Source organism: Anomaloglossus baeobatrachus, chromosome 2 (genome assembly GCF_048569485.1).
Source record: "Anomaloglossus baeobatrachus isolate aAnoBae1 chromosome 2, aAnoBae1.hap1, whole genome shotgun sequence".
In the NCBI taxonomy this organism is placed as follows: domain Eukaryota; kingdom Metazoa; phylum Chordata; class Amphibia; order Anura; family Aromobatidae; genus Anomaloglossus; species Anomaloglossus baeobatrachus.
The window spans coordinates 720,041,089-720,062,318 of record NC_134354.1 but is presented as its reverse complement, the minus strand read 5'-3'; the positions used below and the strand labels follow the sequence as shown (position 1 = coordinate 720,062,318).

At 46.1% G+C, this 21,230-nt stretch overlaps 1 protein-coding gene across 1 annotated transcript in view; it reads left to right on the top strand.

Annotated features, from left to right (window-relative positions):
• The first annotated feature begins 213 nt into the window (after window positions 1-213).
• Window positions 214-21,230, top strand: part of BRCA2 (BRCA2 DNA repair associated) — a 213,149-nt gene continuing 192,132 nt past the window's right edge. The window contains exons 1-5 of the mRNA XM_075337343.1: window positions 214-300; window positions 7,042-7,293; window positions 8,191-8,284; window positions 8,537-8,622; window positions 16,091-16,131. Of these exons, the coding sequence (XP_075193458.1) occupies window positions 234-300; window positions 7,042-7,293; window positions 8,191-8,284; window positions 8,537-8,622; window positions 16,091-16,131 (540 nt within the window). The 5' untranslated portion in view covers window positions 214-233. The remainder of the gene's footprint in view (window positions 301-7,041; window positions 7,294-8,190; window positions 8,285-8,536; window positions 8,623-16,090; window positions 16,132-21,230) is intronic.

Here is a 21,230-nt window from a genome sequence, read left to right as displayed (position 1 = left end):
CATCAATCACACGGACAGCACACCTAACACGCCCCGTCCGGGAGGAGCATTGTGGGAAATGTAGTTTCAGGCTAGGTCTACAGATACATCATCCAATGAGAGCTCCCGTATAGGGCGTGTAATGGGCGGAGCGTCCTAAGAGCTGCGCTCTGATTGGCTTCTTGCTGCAGCTGAGAGGTTGCGGCGGGAAGTTGAAGTCGTGTGTCCCGAGTGTCGGTACCTGAGTGCCTGTCATGGCCTCCGCCCAGGCCGCCTCGTCCGGCTTCTTCCAGCTGTTCCGGGCGCGCTGTGGTCTCTCAGGTGCTTATTATGCGGGGTTTTGCGTCGTGCCCGGCATTAACCCCTGCTGTTCATGTGTTTTTGTCACGTGACTCTTGCCATAGTAAGCATTTCACTGCCGGCTCTTCCCACCCTCATTTGACTGCTTTAGTTTTCGGGGCAGAGCTGGTTTCCGTTGTTCTCTCACTATTTTGTGAGGCTGCGGCCAAACACATGGCTGCACATTGCAGGTGATGGGGGCGATGCCGCCAAGAACACAAATATTCCACCTGGTTGTGACGTTTCGTGACTCGTCGTCTCCCATCTCTTGCACTGTAGCAGCGCAGTAGCCGTGCGGCTTGTGGTGGCCACAATTGCCTTGTTGACCCAGCCTTATTAGAGGTTCACTACTAGGACAGGTTTCTTAAAGGGATGATACACTACTCAGCATTAGTGGCTACATCTCTGTGAAATTGATAGGGAAATACCTTGTGTAGCACATTTTGCTTTTAAGCAGCACTATTGTGGTCCGCTCATCCCCATCATGTGACCTCTGAGATTCGGGGATGTCACGTCAACTTCCAGCCATTACAGCCCAGCATGCGGCGCTCTGCGGTAAAGGAGAGAGCGAGTGAGATGCTGGGCTGTGACGAGCGGCGAAATGCCACCCACAGCCCAGACACAGAGACTGGGGCCGCCTTGGTGATGTCAGGTCCACTTCCAGTTGACCCGACATCACCGAATCTGAGGTCACAGAGCCCAAGGGTCACGTGATGTGATGGGGATGAGCGGATCGCAATAGCGGCACTCAGAGACACAACTGACTACACAAGGTATTTGAGAAAAGCCTTCTGTATGAGTTTACAGCAATGTGGCCACTTATGCTGAGTAGTGAACCACCCCTTTAAATAGACAATGACGGCCAAACCCCAGCAGCGGCTATCAGGCATTGGCTGTGGGACCTCAGCCGGGATGTGTGATTTTGATATGCTGCCTTGTTTCAGAGAAAAATAAAATTACAAAGACACCAGGACTGACCTGCACGGAAGCCTAGTCAGGCGGGATCTCCAGCGGCTCCTCTGCCTCGTTACCGCTATCCCTGTACTCACCAGGAGAGTGAGTACAGGGATAGCGGTACAGTGTACTCACTCAAGGGGAGCGAGCTGAAGCCGCGGGGACCCGCCTGCCTCACTGGGTTCTCATTCAGCTTTTAAAGCGTGTTTTTCTCAGTCACAGCGTTTGAGTCAACATCTGTTGGGGATCAGGATATGTGCTGCCCCACATCGTCAGGGTCCCATTAAATACTGTATTCACTAAACATATCAGTTCCTCTAAGGGCCGTTTCACACATCCGTCTTTTCGCCGGATTGGCGGATCCAGCGCACTCCAGTACAGTGTATACAGTACTATGGCAGCGCAACAAGCTCCAGTCACATGCTCCGGTCACATGACAGCATGTTACCAGAGCTAGTCGCGCTGCCATTGTACTGCATACACTGTACTGGAGTGCGCCGAATCTGGAGAAAAGATGGATGTGTGAAACTAGCCTAAGCTTGCTGGATTGGCGCCGGCCTCCCAGGGCTCACTCAATGTTATTATGGCACCTGAATGTTGAAGCCACTCGGCGGCCATTAACAGGCTGCAGAGCTCATATGTCCAAAGCAAGCATAAGGGCTGCAGCCCATCATCAATGACTGGCGGCAGTGCCCTGGGAGACCGGCCCCAGTGTAGGAGATGAGTTTGTTATCTTTACACTTGAAAATACAAGAGTACAGTTTATAAAAAAGTGTTGCACTATATTGGGGGGTTTGTATGTAAAAAAAAAGCAGATGTGGTGTTTTCCAATTTTTAGGTTTTGTCATCTTGGAGCTTATTTATGATTGTGATGTGAATGGTTACCAGATGCGGTGTCCCCCTCCCCGCCCCAGGGTCTTCTATGATGAGAGGCTGCACCCCCAGAGACTGGGCTCCTATGCAGATCCTTAAAGGGAATCTGTCAGCAGGTTTTTGCTACGTAATCTGAAGACTGCATGCTGCAAGGGTTAACACAGATTTCAGGGATGTGTCTGTTGTCAAGGTCAATCTGTTGTTTTCCTGGAATGTTTGAAGCAGCAGGACTTATCATTGCTCAGACTACATTGTCTCATGCATAGTAGTCCGGCATACCCCAGCCTCTAACACCTCACTGTCTATAGACATTGTATACAGAGAGCTGGTGTAGGCAGGGTTGGCTTTCTCAGCTCTACTGTGTTGCTAAATCTAAAGGCCACGTCTCACTAAGCGACATCGCTAGTGACATTGCTGCTGAGTCACGGTTTTTGTGACATAACAGCGATGTTGCTAGCGATGTTGCTGTGTGTGACATCCAGCAATGGCCTGGCCCCTGCTGTGAGGTCGCCAGTCGTTGCTGAATGTCCTGGACAATTTTTTTGGTTGTTGCTCTCCCGCTGTGAAGCACACATCGCTGCGTGTGACAGCGAGAGAGCAACGATCTGAATGTGCAGGGAGCCGGCTTCTGCGGACACTGGTAACCAAGGTACACATTGGGTAACCAAGCAAAGCACTTTGCTTGGTTACCCGATATTTACCTTGGTTACCAGCGTCCGCAGCTTCTAGAAGCCAGCTTCCTGCACACGTAGCCAAGGTACACATCGGGTAACTATAAGCAAAGCTCTTTGCTTAGTAACCCGATGTGTACTATGGTTACCAAGCACAGCATCGTTACACGAGTCGCTGGTGGCTGATCTCTGATCGCTGTGGAAATCTGCCTGATTGACAGCTCACTAGCGACCATGTAGCGACGCTCCAGCAATCCCTGCCAGGTCAGATCGCTGGTGGGATCGCTGGAGCATCGCTAAGTGTGACGGTACCTTTAGGTTATGTTCACACACTGCAACTTTTCTTAACCACAAAGATGCATTATTTTTGGCCCAAAAAAAGTAGTCGTGTCAAAAACGCATAAAAAAAGGCATGCGGTTTTTATGTGTTTTTTACCACGTTTTTGCCCAATGCGTTTAACCCCTTCACGACCATGGACGGATATATCCGTCATGGAGCGTGTCCCGTTAAGCCCCACTCCCTGCCGCGGACAGGCGGTGGTCGGCACACATCAGCTGTTTTCAACAGCTGACATGTGTGCCTGCTAGCCGCGGATGGAATTGCTTCCACCCGCGGCCATTAACCCCTTAAATCTTGCTACCAAAGTCTGGCAGCAAGATCTAAATGCGCGCGGCCATGTTTTTTACTTACCGCTGCCCCCACCGGAAGTCACGTGCGTGATCACGCACGTATCAGTAGTTGCCATCGTAGCACAGGGTCATGTGATGACGCCTGCAGCTATGATGTTTCTTTTTCGTTTTTCCTCGGCCGAGAGCAGAGGGAAAAACAAAGTGACTGTATCTGCTGTTTACAGCGGTATAGCTGTGATCAGCAGATAGATAATAGCGATTGGATTGCTGATCGCTATAGTCCCCTAGGGGAACTAGTAAAATAAAAAAAAAAGTTTTAAAAAATAAAAAAAAAAAAAAAAAACCTAAAAGTTCAAATCACCCCCCTTTACCCCCATTGAAAATTAAAGGGTTAAAAAATAAATAAATATACACATATTTGGTATCGCCGCGTTCAGAAATGCCCGATCTATCAAAATATAAAATCAATTAATCTGATTGGTAAACAGCGTAGTGGCAAAAAAATTCCAAACGCCAAAATTACGTTTTTTGGTCGCCGCAAGTTTTACGCAAAATGCAATAACAGGCGATCAAAACGTAGCATCTGCGCAAAAATGGTACCATTAGAAACGTCAGCTAGAGACGCAAAAAATAAGCAGTCACTGAGCCATAGATCCCAAAAAATAAGAACGTTACGTGTTTCGGAAAATGGCGCAAAACGTGCAACACTTATTGGACAAACTTGGGAATTTTTTTGAACCCCTTAGATACAAGTAAACCTATACATGTTTGGTGTCTACAAACTCGCACCGACCTCAGGCATCACACCCACACATCAGTTTTACCATATAGTGAACACCGTGAATAAAACATCCCAAAAACTATTGTGCCATCACACTTTTTTTGCAATTTTTCCGCATTTGGAATTTTTTTGCTGTTTTCCAGTACACCATATGGTAAAACTTATGGTTTCATTTAAAAGTACAACTTGTCCTGCAAAAAACAAGCCCTCATATGGCGAGATTGACGGAAAAATAAAAAAGTTACGGCTCTCGGAAGAAGGGGAACAAAAACGGAAAGTGCCCCGGGGCTGAAAGGGTTAAGTCAAATCTATTGGCTGGATTTGCTCAAAAACGCAAAACGAATTGACATACTGCATCTTCAAAAACGCAGCCAAAATACAGCCAAAAAAAAAGATGCACTGTGTGGACAGAAAAATAGAAATCTAATGGACTTTATTGGGAGAAGGAAATGCATGTATTTAGGTGCATCTTTGTGACTTCTAAAATGCACCGCAAACAGTAAAAGATGCAGTTTGTGAATATAACCTTAAAATTCCGATTGTGTCAGTACGGCTGCACCCAGTAATCTAAGTGATACAACATCTCTTTTCTTACATCATGCTGCTCTCAGATGGGGTAGCAAAAACTTGCTGACAGCTTCCCTTTTAAAACTTTATTAATAACTAGAAGGTGGCCCGATTCTACGCATCGGGTATTCTAGAATTTACGTATTGTGTAGTTCATGTATGATTTTTGTTTATTTATATATATATATATATATATATATATATATATATATATATATATATATATATATATATATATATATATATATATGATATGTTGTTGTGTGTAGTTACCAAGTATTTGTGTAGGCGCTGTATATGTTCTGGGTGTGGCGGGGGGTGAGAGCGGTGTTGTTTGTGTGTTGCGTTGTGTGTGTGTTACGTTGTTTGTGGAGCGCTGTGTGTCTGTAGCGTTGTGTGTGTGTGTTTTGGTGGGAGGTATGTTTTGTGCAATGTGTGTGTTGTGCGGCATGTGCGTATATTTGTGTGTGCCGCGGAGTTTGTGTGTTGGGTGTTGTCTGTGTAGGGCGGTGTTTGTGGTTCCCTGTGTGTGTGTGGTGTGTTGTGCAGTGCGTGTGTGGCTGTGTGTGTGTGTGTTTTGGGGGGAATTGTGCACCTCCCATCGTGCTCCATCCCCCATGCTGCGCACCCCCCATCGTGCTCCATCCCCCATGCTGCGCACCCCACATCGTGCTCCATCCCCCATGCTGCGCACCCCACATCGTGCTCCATCCCCCATGCTGCGCACTCCCCATCGTGCTCCATCCCCCATGCTGCGCACTCCCCATCGTGCTCCATCCCCCATGCTGCGCACTCCCCATCATGCTCCATCCCCCATGCTGCGCACCCCAATCGTGCTCCATCCCCCATGCTGCGCACTCCCCATCGTGCTCCATCCCCCATGCTGCGCACCCCAATCGTGCTCCATCCCCCATGCTGCGCACTCCCCATCGTGCTCCATCCCCCATGCTGCGCACCCCCCATCGTGCTCCATCCCCCATGCTGCGCACCCCCCATCGTGCTCCATCCCCCATGCTGCGCACCCCCCATCGTGCTCCATCTTCCATGCTGCGCACCCCCCATCGTGCTCCATCCCCCATGCTGCGCACCCCCCATCGTGCTCCATTCCCCATGCCGCGCACCCCCCATCGTGCTCCATCCCCCATGCCGCGCACCCCCCATCGTGCTCCATCCCCCATGCCGCGCACCCCCCATCGTGCTACATCCCCCATGCCGCGCACTCCCCATCGTGCTACATCCCCCATGCTGCGCACCCCCATGTGCTCCATCCCCCATGCTATAATAGTTCTCCTATTGTACTCAGAGAGGAGTATAATAGGAGGACTATAATAAGAGGAGTAGTCCTGGGGGGAGAGGAGTATAATGCCGGCTCCCTGCACATGTGTACCAGGAGCCGGTGTACGCTGGTAACTATGATACACATCGGGTAACTAAGGGACCTTAGTTGCCCGATGTGTATAATGGTTACCAGCGGTCACCGGCTCCGTCTCGATCCCAGCAGCGCAAGGTTATGTCTGGCGATGCGTGCGGAGGGCCGGGGCGAGCGGCCATTCCATGCGGGGGGAGAAGCCGAGGCGAGCGGCCAATCCGTGCGGGGGGGCGGGGCCATGGCGAGCCCAGCAACCAATCCGCTGTGTGTCACCGTAAGGACATGTGTCACGGTAAGGACACAATTTTGGAGCAAGACAGACAGACAGAATAAGGCAATTATATATATAGATAAGTATTTTTCCTTAATTTGCAGTTGAATGAAAATTCCTGGTCCCGTCACATTCACATCAGCAGATAAATGGGGTCAGTGACATCATGTCTGCTGATACCTGAAGGGACAAGTGTTCACGGTGTGCTACTTGCTGATCGAGTCCCGCCAAAGTATCAATACTGTGACTTTACCAGCTCCGCTCCCCTGATGACATGGAGGAGGGCAGTTGGAATGCCCCTTTAATTTGTAATGACATATCAGAAAGAAATTGCAATTTATATGCTTCACCTTAGCATCCAATCCTCGGACTTTCTGTTGGCGCTGAGCATGAAGGGGCCCCAGCCTCAAACACAAATAGGTCATCAGCAATACACGTTGTGTCCTGAAGGTATCTGAGCAGCCTATAGAGTGCCCCTTTAATTAATGGGGGAAGGGGTCAGGTTACTACCTAATATCTGCCATAGCTGATATTTTTTTGGGTGGTCAGGATAGGTCCACTAAGCTAATTCTTTTTACGATTTTTAACTCTGAGCCCTTTCTTACAGACCTGGGAGAGATAAACTTAAACTGGTTTGAGGAGCTGTCCAGAGAGGCCGTACGACTTCAGCCCCGGCTACGTGATGACGAGGACGACAGCGAAGGCCGTCAGGACAACAACCTTTTCAAGACACCACAGCAGAAGCGACCTTATCACAGCCAGTTGGAGTCCACACCGACCATTTTCAGAGAGCAGAGATTGTGCTCCCCACTGTTCCTGTCTCCAGCCAGAGATCAGGATAAAGGTCAACTTACAGCAGGTAAGGCCTTCTACCAGGTCTGTGCTTTATTTAGTTTCAATATGCAGAATTGGCATAGACTGAAATCGCCTCTAGTGTTACACAAATATAACATTAGCTGGGGAGCGTACAGTAAATTTCTGATGCAAGATCGTTCCTCAGGATAAAATCTGCTAAGTTCCTATTATAATCAATATGACCCCTTCCTCCACCATACACATTATTTTGGATAGAAAGTAAAGTGATGCTAGAATAGGTTGTCCAGTCTTGAGCTAAGTCTGTGATTGCAGGCTGCCAATATGTAAAAGCGTGTGTTGCACACACTGTCACGGTTCCCCGGTATTCACAGTATGAGCGGCTGTTCACGTAACCACTTGTATGCAATTTGGCTCATCTGGCTTCTCTCAATTGACTTGTATTGAGAAAAGACGACCATATCTAGTTGGCATCTGATCGTAAGCATGCAAATCAGATATTCGGTCATGTGACTACCCGCTTACTTCCAGAATACCAAGGAATCTTGACAGTGTGCGCATTTCACTCTTATGATTTCTCAGTCTGCAGTCAGTGATGGCAGACTTTGGTCACGAGCTTGGACAACTCCATTAATCACTTCAGGTCCCCATAAAAAATAATTTGTAGTTGTGCAAAAATGTATCTAAGTGGGCAAAAGTTAGCCAGAAAAAGCGTGGCCAAGCGTATTGGACAATTTCATCATAATTTACTTGAGAAAGTGGTAGAAATTATGGCAGAAAGTTACTCCAGTCTCTGAGCGGAGTATGTCTTACAGTGGTATACTTCAGGTGAAAGCCAGTTATTCATTCATCCATCCCTCTATTTATCCCTCCGTTCATTCATTCATTCATTCATTCATCCATCCATCCATCATCTCTCATTTTTCTTTTTTTTTTTCTCTAGAAAACTGTAGAAATGTTAAAACACAGCAGAGCCCGGACCCTACAGTACTGACTAAAAACGGCTTTGGTACCTCAAGTAGAGATTTAGCCGACAGGTAAGAACTGGTGACTTGCGGTCTTGTCCTCTTTGGAACAGAGACGGTGCCTTTCATTTATAAAAATATAAAAATAGAGATTGTCCCAGGTAATGGCCAAAAGAATTGTAATCAAAGATAGTTTTCATATTGGTGACATAATTATACATTATATTACAGAGATATGTTATATAACCCAATTATTACTCGTATATGAATGAAAATTCTCACATCAGCAGCAGTTTTTGAAATCTCTGTAACTTATCATTCCAGCCCTGTTATTAGGAAACAGCTTTTTAAGGCTCCCTTCAGAGACATAGAACAGCTGCAAGGAACACCACAACAGGATAGAAAGTTTGGTAAGTTAAAATAAAAAAAAGTTGTTTTTTTTTGTTTTTATATATATATATATATATATATATATATATATATATATATATATATATATATTTATATTTATTTATTTAAAAAATTCTCTCTGTAGACGTAAAGCAGCTGCACATCATTGTGCAACTGTGAGGGCAGGGAGTCGGGTGTCAGACATAGCCAGACTCCATGCAGAGAAGACAGATATGATATATTACCATGTCTGTCTTCTCCATCACTGTATACCGAATAGGAAGAGATTAGGAAACAGGTAACTTTGTTTCTGCCTCCATCATGTGATCTCTGGAGGTAGGGAGAGGAGAGGAGTTGCTGAGCCATAGGAAGCTGCGCAAAGAAGAGACTGATGTTTGTCTTGTAGGTGAGGCTAATAATTACATGGGAAATCGACAATAAAACAAATCTATTAATGTGTTGAAATGCCCCCCAAAGGTCTTATAAGACTGCCTGTTAGAGGCAGATAATGGCTAATTCAGTCAGGAAAGATGAGAGCTTGCATCAGTCATGACACGACATATAACATAAATGTAAGTCCTATATTATCATGAAGGGTTTGAAAAAAAAAAAAATTCAAAATAGACACAAATTTCATTTTTCCTTGACGCCTCATTCAGGGACACAGGACCATGGGTGTTATGCTGCTTATCCATAGGAGGACACTAAGTAGATGCAAAGATGTTAGCTCCTCCCCTGCAGTATACACCCCCTGGCTCAGCCAGGCTACTTCAGTTTTAGCTTAGTGTCTATAGGAGTCACATCTCTGCAGACTACTGCAGCAAGAATTTTTTGTTTTTAGAGGGCGACGGTTCCTTCGGGGACCGATTTCCCAAAACAATCAACAGGCGGGAACGCGGAGTGTCGCCTCCCCGTACCCCCTCCTGCGACGCTGGATCTTGGGCTGTTACTCACTGGACGACGGTTCTCATGGCACTGATTTTCCAGAGCCCAGAGCAGATGAAAACTTCCTCAGTCCCTCTTGCAGGCTCTGAGTTGATACACGCTCTGCACCAAGTGTGACCAGGCATCAGACTGCCATCTCCACAGGAGCTGAGGTGAGATCATTCCGATTTTCCAGAGCAGATGGAAAAACTTCCTCAGTCCCTCTGGCAGGGTCTGAGTTGATACACGCTCTGTGACCGGGCACTGCAGGCGTCAGAATCTCCACACTGGCTCTCTGACAGGAATTGGAGCAAAGGTCAGATCCTCCCTGATTGTATTCACATGGGCTGATTGCAGACTCCTGCATAGCATTTCACCTGTGGCGGGGGGAGAGCTCCCTAGACTCAGTGCACCCGCAGCTGCGGTACACTTATAGAGTTTTTTTCTGTCCACCATTGTTGTGCAGGGCTGGAGGGGGAAAGGGGAGTCCCTTCCCACCATTTTTTTGTTTATTATATTTTCTCATGCTTTCTTGTCGGAGCTAAGCCCCGCCCCCTCTGACACTCGATAAACCACGCCCCGTCACGAAAGCGCGCGTAACTCTCCTCACACAGCTCTGCAGAGCATTGCTCCCTCGTGTTGTGATCAGAGCCTGTGGGCGTCTCTGAGCTGGCTTCCTCCTTCCCACAGGAACTGGGATGCAGGAGGAGGGGGGGGAGGGGTCATCAGTGTTTTGGGTGAGTTATATCCTCACTTTCACATTAGCTCTGCAGAGCATTGCTCCCTCATTACAATCAGAGTTTGTGGCTCATCAGCCAGGGGCTGCAGTCACATATTTTGTGGCCTGCACAACTACAGCAACAACTATAAGGCTGTGTGCGCTCTGCACCGCACCTAAAAGGTGCGCTTCAGAGCGCAGCTGAAAAGCTCCGTTCTGAAGCGCATGGTGCTGGCAGAGAACGTGCGCTCTGCATGCTGCCTCTCCCTATAGACAGCATGCAAAGCGCACGAAAGAAGTGACAGGTCACTTCTTAGAACGCAGCGATTCGGGCAGCAGCCGAATTGCTGCATTCTAATATGCCATGTGCGCACGGCTCCTGCACAATCTCCATAGACTATGCAGGGGACGCAGGACGCATGCAGTTACGCTGCGCTGCAGATCGCAGCGTAACTGCATGTAATACGCACACGTGCGCACATAGCCTAAGACTTTTAATGTATCCTGCCACGCTGAGCTACTAGGGGATGATAGCACCTCTTCCTTCTGTGAGTCCGGTGCCCCTGTAGCTTCACCTCTATAGAGGGTCCTTCTGATAAGAATCAGCCCTCTGCTTCACCGGTTGCAGATCAGAAAAAGGGCATGACCCCCATGGGTCTCCCTCTGAGGTACACAGATGCGGTTCTCCCACATGTTCCGCGGTCTCTGAGGAGCCGAAGGAAGGGGAATGATGTTTGTACCGGGATGATTCCTTGGTTTCCACTTCCCCGAGCAATCAAGCTGCGATGGACTCCCTTATTGCAGCAATCAACCAAAACTCTGCATGTGGAAGATCTCCTATCCACTACTACTGACCCTGCGGTCTCCTTTAAAAGGGTGAAGAAACCTTAAAAAAAAAAAAAATACGGTATCCGTAAACTCATGGAGTCCCGGTACCCCTTTTGGCTTAGCTGTCTCTAAGGGCTGGGCCGATCCGGCCTCGGTGGACCCTCACCCGGCTTCCGCCTGCCTGAAGGACCCTCCTGTCTTTTACTTGTTGGATCCTCCTTCAAGGACCCGACAGACAGACAAGTGGAGCAGCTCGATCGCTCTGCCTCGAGGCCGTGGGTCCCTCTCCCCTTCCATGTGGGTCGCACAGGCACCAGGAATACCAGTTTCCCTCAGACCCTCACAGATGTAACAGTTCACATTGCTGCAGCGGCAGAGTACCTCATGCAGGCCTCCCTCGGCGCTGCTACCTGCGCAGTTATTGCCGCCTCAAATACCATAGCCATCCGTAAGGCCCTCTGGTTCCGATAATGGAGAGCGGACTCGGTCTCTAAGAAGACTCTCACAGTACTCCTTTCCAGACCGATGGTTTGCCGATCATCTGGACAGGCTCTTTTTTTTGTCTGACGCCACAGGAGGCAAAGAGTACCTCCCTCCCCCAACTCTAGCCCAGGATGTTTTTTACTAGACACGCAGGACCCGACCTTCTCAGCCCTCTCCGAGTCCACCTCGTCCTGGCAGTCTAGACAAAGACCGAGGAGTCTCGTCCTCTTCCATCTGGGCCGCCGCCTCAGACCAAAATTGGGTGTGATACCTTGTGTCTTCCGGTTACCACATTGAATTCTGGACCCGATCCCCTGGTCAATCTTTTCTCTCAAACCCCCCCAAAGGCTCCAAAACACCATGAGTCCTTCTCCTCAGCAATCCACTCCCTCCAAACGGCGGGGGTGATTGTACCTGTTCCGGACGGCGAGAGGTTCAAGGCCTTCTATTCCAACCTCTCGTGGTCCCCAAAAAAGGACGGGTCAGTTCGTCCCATCCTGGACCTCTAACACCTGAGCAAACATGTGCACGTAAGGAGATTATGAATGGACTTCCTAGGGTCCATTATTACCATTATGGTCGAAGGAGAATTCCTTGCTTCCCTAGCTATCAGGGACGCGTACCTGCACATACCCATCGCTCCAGCTCACCAAAAGTTCCTCCGCTTCGCGGTTCAGGACTTCTTTTTTTTTTCATTTGTGGCCCTATCCTCGGCTCTGCCACAGCACCAAGGGTCTTAACTAAGGTCATAGCGGCTGCCATGAGTGCCCTTCACGCCAGGAGAGTGGCTGTTCTGCCTTGCTTGGATGACCTCTTCATCAAGGGCTCAACCAGCGTGCAGATCTCTATGGGCACCCTATCCCCCTTAGGGCGGCTTCTGACTCCAGTCCAGTCAAATCATCCCCGGTCCCGTCAAAATCCGTCAGCTCCCTGGGCATGTCCCTGGACACTCTTCGGGGCTTGATATTTCTCCCTCAAGACAAGGCGACCGCTCTACAACAAGCGGTACACTGCCCTCTACGTACTCCTCTCGCTCCATACGATTCAGTATGAGAGTGCTAGGTAGGATAGCGGCGGCTATAGAGGCAGTGCTGCTCGCTTAGCCACACCACCGCCCACTGCAGCTTGCGCTTCTAGCTGCCTGGGACAAGAGCCCCTTTTCCTTGGGCGAACTTTTCACCTGACACCTTCAGTTAGGTATGCGCTTTTCTGGTGGCTTCAGTCCTCTTCCATATCGAGAAGGAGTTTTTCTCCCCAAGTGGACTGGCTACTCCTGACCACGGACGCCAGCCTCTTAATCTGGGGAGCAGCGTACTGGCTCCACACTGCTTCGGGACGTTGGACACCCCAGGAGTCTTCCCTTCCCAGAAATCATCCTGAAAATCAGCGCGATCTTCTCGTGCTCAGGTCATTCCCCCCTTCTGCTAGGAGGTCGTTTGATTCGGGTCCAATTGGACAATACAACAGCTGTGGCCTATGTCAATCGGCAGGGAGGTACCAGCAGCAAGACAGCTTATCTCGAGGTCTTCAGGATCCTCACCTTGGCCGAATCGACAGGGGTCTGTTTTGTCAGCGTTACACATACCGGGAGTAAAGAACTGGGCGGCAGACCTTCTACGTCGCCAAGGCCTGGCTGCCGGAGAGTGGTTTCTCCACCCAGAAGTGTTCCCACACATCTACACTCACTGGAGTACACCAGACATGGATCTAATGGCCTCAAGGTTGAACGTAAAGGTACCCGCGTTCTTAGCCAGGTCACATGATCCACAGTCCATTGGCACGGATGCTCTAGTCTCCCGAAGTCGTTTCCGTCTACCTTACATGTTTTTTGACTCTGCCCCTGCTGCCGCACATAGGCAACGATGGCTCGCTGGATTCGCTTTGCGATCCAGGAGGTCTACCACTTGCAACTCAAGGCCATTCCTAGTGGGCTGCGGACTCATTGCACGCGAGCAGTTGGCGCCTCTTGGGCCATTAGGCATCAGGTTTCAGTGGAACAGAGGTGTAAGGCTGCGACCTGGTCTTGCCTACATACTGTTTCAAAGCATTACTGAGTCCATACCCAGGCTGAGGCTGAGGCGGACCTAGGTAGGAAAATTCTGCAAAGGATAGCCAGGAGCGCCTACTGAGAGAGGTACTCCACTATCTGGGACTGGTTCCTAGTCCTTGGGTTGCATTGTTTATTGTTTACCCACCCATGGACTGCTTTAGGACGTCCCATGGTCCTGTGTCCCCCAATGAGGCGTCAGAGAAAAACGGATTTTTGTGTACTCGCCGTAAAATCGTTTTCTCTTAGCCATTATTGGGGGACACAGCACCCTCCCTTTTGCCCTGTTGGGCCTTAGTTTTTTTCTGTCTCAGTACTTTTTTGTTATGAGTATTCACTCACGTTTTTTGTTCTCCTACTGCTTGTGTTTATTTTACCACTGGAGTGGCGCTTCTAATCTTAAGTTCCTTGACTCCAGTCTTATATTCTCCGGTGTCTTCACTTTTGTCAGCATCTATCCGATCAGTCTTCTGCAGTTTGAGACCTGCCAGCAGCTTCAGTGTTTTGTGATCTGCAGCTCACAACTCTATTCAAGTCTATGAGAGCCTAGTTCTGGCTCTCCTAGAGAGGCATTGAGAGCTTGTCTTGTAACTTCTGACTTCCGGTCATTCAAAATTTAGTCATAAGATGGTACCATGGGAAGGGAGCGACGTCTATAAAAGGTGAAGACGCTGGAGGGTACGTATAAATAAGATTGAGGGCAGGGGACTCAGATTAACCCCTTAACGACCGCGGGCAGTAATATTACGACCTAGCGGTCATAATGTTACTGCCCGCGGTCTGCCGCCGTCAGCATGCCGCGATCGGCGCACATCTCAGCTGATTTTCACAGCTGAGATGTGTGCCTGCTAGGCATGAGCAGAATCGTTATCTGCCCGTGCCATTTAACCCCTTAAATGGCGCTGTCAATATGTGACAACGCCATTATAATCGCGATCAACTTTTACTTACCGGCCGATACTGGAAGTCACGTGATGTGATCAAGTGACTTCCGGTGGTTGTCATGGTAGCACAGGGTCATGTGATGACTCCTGTAGTACACATGAATTACTTTCAGTTTCACTCTGCCCGGAGCCAAGTGAAGCAGAAAGTGAGCATATCTGCTGTTTACAGCTCTGTAGCTGAGATCTGCAGATAATGCAAAGCGATCGGATTGCTGATCGCTATAGCCCCCTAGGGGGACTAGTAAAATAAAAAAAGTAAAAAAAAAGTTTTAAAAAAAAATTAAAAAAAACCCCTAAGTTCAAATCAACCCCCCTTTCGCCCCATTGAAAATGAAAGGGTTAAAAAAATATACACACATTTGGTATCGCTGCGTTCAGAAACGCCTGATCTAACAAAATATAAAATTAATCTGATCAGTAAACGGCGTAGCAGAAAAAAATTCCAAACTCCAAAGTTACGTTTTTTTTGTCGCCACTTTTGCGCAAAATGCAATAACAGGCGATCAAAACGTAGCATCTGCGCAAAAATGGTACAGTTAAAAACGTCAGCTCAAGATGCAAAAAATAAGCAGTCACTGAGCCATAGATCTTGAAAAATGAGAACGCTACGGGTCACGGAATATGGCGTAAAACGTGCGCCACTTTTTTTGGACAAACGTCCGATTTTTTAATTCCTTTATATAAAAGTAAACTTATACATGTTTGGTCTACAAACTCGCACTGACCTGAGGCATCACACCCACACATCAGTTTTACCATATAGTGAACACAGTGAATAAAATATCTCAAAAACAATAGTGCTATCGCACTTTTTTTTGCAATTTTTCTGCATTTGGAACTTTTTTTCCAGTACACTATATGGTAAAACTCATGGTTTCATTTAAACGTACAGCTCGTTCTGCAAAGAATTAACCCTCACACGACCATATTGACTGAAAAATAAAAAAGTTACGTCTCTCAGAAGAAGAATGGCGAAAAAAAAAAAACGGAAAGCGAAAAATCGGCCGGTCGTGAAGTGGTTAAAAGTGCCACTCCAGTGCTGAAATCCCATCCTGCTGTAGTGTTGCTTTAAAAGTGAATGTACAATAAATGAAAATGTGCTTCTTTGGAAACAGGGAAAATGGCCAGGTCATGAATTGGTTAAAGGGACTCTGTCAGTAGACAGCCATATTTTTCTTAATATATAAGTGAGCTCTTAATATCTATGAGCCGGACACAGAACTCCATGAGAATCTGTTTCCCGAGCTTATAGTAAATAATAAAAGGAGGAGTTACCAGTGTGAGCCATGTAATGACTAACAGTCTGCTCTCCTGATCCAGATGTCTCACACTGGTAACTCCCTCTTCTATTTCTAATATTCTCTGGAATAAGATATCGTATTGCGGATGTCAAGGTATCATTTTATCCAGCTTGCTATGACCTACATGCACAGGTGGACAGCTTAGGATGATGGTTGATCCTACTGACAAACTCCCTTTTAAAGAAAAAAAAAAAAAGACCTTTACTGCTCTTTGTTATATATTAAATGTTTTATTTCTTTCAGATATCGGTGATAGCTTATTATGCACCCCACAGTCGATCAGGGTAAGAACATTTTGTTTTTCAACTGTTTAACAATCAAAATCTATGAGCTGATGGCACAATCTGCTGACAGGCGCAGATCTGCCGCAGAGACCTCTATGAGCCAGACCAACCAACAGGATTTTTTTTCATTTATTATTGTCTCTGCGACAAACCGTTGTAAGGCTGTGTGCACACCTTGCATTTTTTTCATGCGTTTACGCAGCTTTTTAAACTGCAGCGTAAATGCATGCGTTCTGCTTCCCCAGCAAAGTCTATGAGAAGTCAGCAAATTCCATGCGCACGTTGCGTTTTTAAAAGCAGCGTTTCGTATGCCAAATATTTGACAAAATTGATGCGTTCTAAAAAGAAACATGTCACTTCTTTTGTGCGTTTTGGATGCTTTTCCCACTGTCTATGGGAGAGCAAGCATCCAGAACTGCATTCAAAATGCATGCAACACGCAGCGTTTTCGATGCTTTTTGAAACGCACATGCAGTGACAAAACGCAGTTTGTCAAGCCAGAACGTAACATACATGCACACGCTGCGTTTTTGCTGCATTTTTGGCTGCAGTTTTGTTGTTAGAACTTTCTGACATTTGACTTCCCAGCAAAGTCTGAGAAGTCAGATTTGTCATGCGCACATTGCAGTTTATTTGTCATCGTTTTATTTGTCAAAGGTTTGTGACAAAAAAAATGCAGCATGTTCATTCTTCAACATTTGTCACAAAAAAGCATGTCATGAAAAACGCAACGAAAACGCAGCAAAAACGCACCTAAAATTACAAGAATTTTTTGTGACATTTCCAGGCTCTCTCTGACAACGTGCAGTTTGGCTGCAGTATGGGCTGCAGTTTGTGAACACAAAAAGACGCAGCGTGCGCATGTAGCCTAAGAAAACTTGTTGGAGTGATGTCGCACTTGCTCAACCATTGTTATATTGATACTTCTCCTCACTACAGTCATACAATGAGGAGCAACAGGAAACTTAGGCCCCTGTGCTAACTATCAATCTTGGTCAGCGCACTGAGTCTTTAAATCAAGCCTCCTACTAAGGAATGAAAAGTGATTACACTTTTCTTATATGCACTCCCCTTGCTTGGTGCTGTCTGTTTTCCTCCCAATGCCTCTTGTGCTAAGGTAGAGAAATATTGGTGTGCATTTTGTAGAATGAGGAGGTGCTGGTTGATCAGGGTGTTGCCCCAGTAATGTGATTAAAGGGAACCTGTCTTGTCAAAAACACTATTAACCTGCTGATTTGGGTTGAGTTTGCAGATTAATAGCGTTCTAAAGCTTGCCAGCTGCCACCCTCAAAACCCTGCGACTGAGGAAATTAACTTTATTCCGCCTGGCAGCCTTCAGCTTTCAGTCATGGAGTGGGGGCTTCAGTCACCACTCGGGAGACAGTGAGCGGTATCTGTAACCACACACTGACACTGACTGACAGCCAGCTCAGCAGTAGAGACAGCTGTCAGTCACTGCCTGGACATGATTTCAGAAAAGATAGCAGAAGAGAGAAAGGGGGAAAAAAGGGGAGATGTATTGAGAGACACAAGTAACTGGTCACCCTTAATAGCAAAAATGAATAGTCTCCTAGAGGAAAAGCATATTAATATTAGATGAATAGTACTAGAAAAAACAATTCTCTATTGAATCCCTTAGAGGCAAGTGTATGAATGCAGTATGATCCTCTCAATTTTGTAATTGTATATAGTTTTCACCACGTCTTGGCCTTAGAACCTGTTCTGAAGACGGTCCTGTGATAACAAGTCTCCACCAGTGGAGAAATGGTGAAGTAGCGTTAGCCACGTGTGGCTACAGCTCATGGTTAATTTGTGGCTTCCAATTCTGGGTATTTCCACCCATGTAGACAAGGCTGCCAGTACATTTGATAGTATCTACCAGAAAATTGGTCTCACATGTGTAATGGCATTTAGGAGGCTATATTTCCCCGTCTGTGGATGTATGACATCGCTAGATTGGATGATGGTTGAACAAGCTGCACAGGCGTGGAAATGTGCCATGTGCTCAAGAAGCATCGTGTTGGCTATGTTATCCCTAAGTGGGAGATCTGTTGTGTGGCTTGTTTGGTACAGATGAGTGCTGGTGTTTTCATGGACTTAACGTCTGGATACACCTTGCTTAATGGGGCCAATGTTTGTGTATAATTGTATAAATTGTAGGCATCATATGGAGGTATGTGTGAAGAAACTGGATACATGCCATTTCAGTCTTATTTGTAGGCCATGGAGTTTTCCTAATGACCGTTTCTCATGCTCCAGGAGATATTGTAGATAATTTCTATCTGAAAATTTTTAGGCCACCTCATCTAGTCTGGTTGGTAGAAGCATCTCACTAGTTACTATTCTAGATATCTTTTGATATTGAGAATCGTGGAGGCTGTTCTTGATTGATTTTGGGTGGCAGCTAGAATAATGGCGCAAACTATTGCGGTCTGTGGGTTTACTGTAGAGAGCTGATGTTAAGATTTACTTTCTGTTTTTAATAACCATTAAGATTTTATTGGCTCAACGTAAACTAGAGTTGTGTTCTGTTCTGATGGAATGGAGAGTGGCGAGGTGGTGAGTGTATCGGGAAGGCCACGCCATATGCAGAAAATAAAAATACCTCTATGGCAATAAATTGAGTATTGTGTAAATAATTAATTGGTATAGATGTATTTGTTCTTTAAATCGTTCATGTAACAATTGGCATAGGCAGGTGTCCCAGTTGACCCCATGGCGGTACCACAAATTTGAAGGTAAAATTTATTGCCAAAAAGTAAAGTTTTCCTGTAGGACAACAATGGATAGAAGATCCAATTGTTGAATAAACTTATTAGTCAGGTGTGAACTGTTGAGTATGTTTGCTGCCTGTAGGCCCTTGTCATCTTTAATAGAGGTGTCTAAACTCTTTACATTTAGAGTGACCAGTCTGGAGAAACTGAAGAATAGTTCCTGATAGTTTATAGAAAGTGATCTGTATCGAATAGGAAAGATTGTATGTTGTTTTTTTTTATTTAGAGGTGTGAGAATTTTCTTCCAATTAAATGGATAATAGAGAAAAATGGTTGGTTGAGGTGACTATGGGGCATGCTGGAGGGTTTTCCAGGGATTTATGTATTTTGGGTAAAATACCGGAGTGACCAGATCATGATTGGTTAAGAATGTAGCTATTTTTTGAGTAATAGTGTTTTAGTGTAAATGTCTTGTAACTATCTATTGGATCTTGTCCCTGATAGTGGCAGTAGGATCATAGGGGGTTTTCTTCTATGTTCTCCTGTCAGATAATTGGCTATCTATTTAATTGAGGTTTTGGCTATAATCAATGATCACAAAAACGCCTCCTTTATCCGCAGGTTTAAGGCCCTGTGCGCACTAGAAAAAGGAATTTACTTAAGAAAATTACGGAGGCCAAGTAAGATTTCCGCACCTACGGGAAAATACCGCACCGAAATCCGCATCCAAATCCGCATGCGGTTTGTTGCGTTTTGATGTGGATGCGGATTTGGTGCGGAAATGCCGCAGTCAGCGTCGGACTGGCTACTGGAGGAATTTCCAGTAATACCATGCCTGGCCGCGGTTACCTGCACTGAACTCCGGAGCTCCCACCTGAGTTCTGGAGTGCAGCCTAGACTAAACTTTTTTCAATTATGGATAGATTTTGATGTTGGGAAAAAGAACAGAGATGTTATTGGTGTAAGAAACTTTTAATATCCCTATCGATCAGATCAATGCAGGTTTCAGCAGCATAAGTGTGAGGAGGGTTAAAGCAGCTGGGATTACGGAGACTTTATTAGGATATCAAGAGGTCAGGAATAAAAGGACCCTCCATAGGAGGGGTTCTATTTATTGAAGGAACTTACAGTATGTGTTTTCAGTCTTATTTTGCTGTAACATCTTTGCAGCGCTTGTTCCATCTAAAAGATAAAACAGTTGGGAGATGGAGAAAATGAGACCTATCTGGAGAACAAATATTTCGGCAGGGGATAAGGTGTATGCGCATCAGGTTCGATGTCTTTCCCGGATTGTGTTGTCATTAGTTTTACCTGGATTGATACAAGGATCTCCGCCTTGGTTTTCATCGATCCACCATCAGCATAAAAAAATATAACAACCAAAAATTGAGTTTGCATAATGATGAGTCATTATCAAAAGAATTATGTGTATTCACTACTTTTATTTCATCATTTGGATATTCACTACAATAAATATTACAAAATAGATTTATTTATAAAGTGCTGGTACCCACAGATTAAAAACACCCTACCCCATTAAAAACATACAAAACAGACTGGTGCAGTGTGGTATAATAAATATAGATATTACAAAAGAAAATATTGCACAATTATGTTGGACCACTGGGTACATAAATAGTTAATCACACATATCAACCCTGCATAACCAAGCCACCCATTTAGTAATATAAAGTGCAATTGCAATATCAAAAATGGGAAGGCCAGCCCATGATTACAACATCTCATATATCACAGACGGCAGTATATTTCAATATCCTATAGAGGTAGGTATACACCTTTTGGGTAAAGCTGTTGAACATCAATAGTCAGCAAACAACATCAGAGATGACAGTATAGTTCCATGCCCTATAGGGATGGATGCATACCTTTTAAGGAAAAATATGGGCAAAACCACTGGCTGTTAAATGTAAATGGCCACCCATAAATTAGTGAGCGGTTTTACACGGCAGCAGGTAAAGCAACCCAGGGGTCAGACCACACCACCCAGCACCTCGACGCGCGTTTTCGCGTCCGCTTCGTCAGGAGGTGTAATTTTCTGTTTGGATTTTGTAAGGGCAGGTTATAGGAATTCCACTGATCGAATTATGATAACCTAAGAACAATTTTTTTAGAATCAGTTAAAATCTTTCACGAAAATCTTGATTATTATCAGAGAATAGTGTTAGGTGTAGGTGACTCCTGAGACGTTGAGGGATTTTACTCTGCTTGTGCTACTCCACTAACGTGGTGGTATACTGTGGGTCACAGGAGAGTATTTGGTGTTACTTTCTTTCCCTGGTTCGTTGTTCACTTATTTGGATCTTAAAGAAATCACTCAAGTTAGTTTCTAGCGGTAAGATGTTGTTAGCTGTTTGTACATAGTCA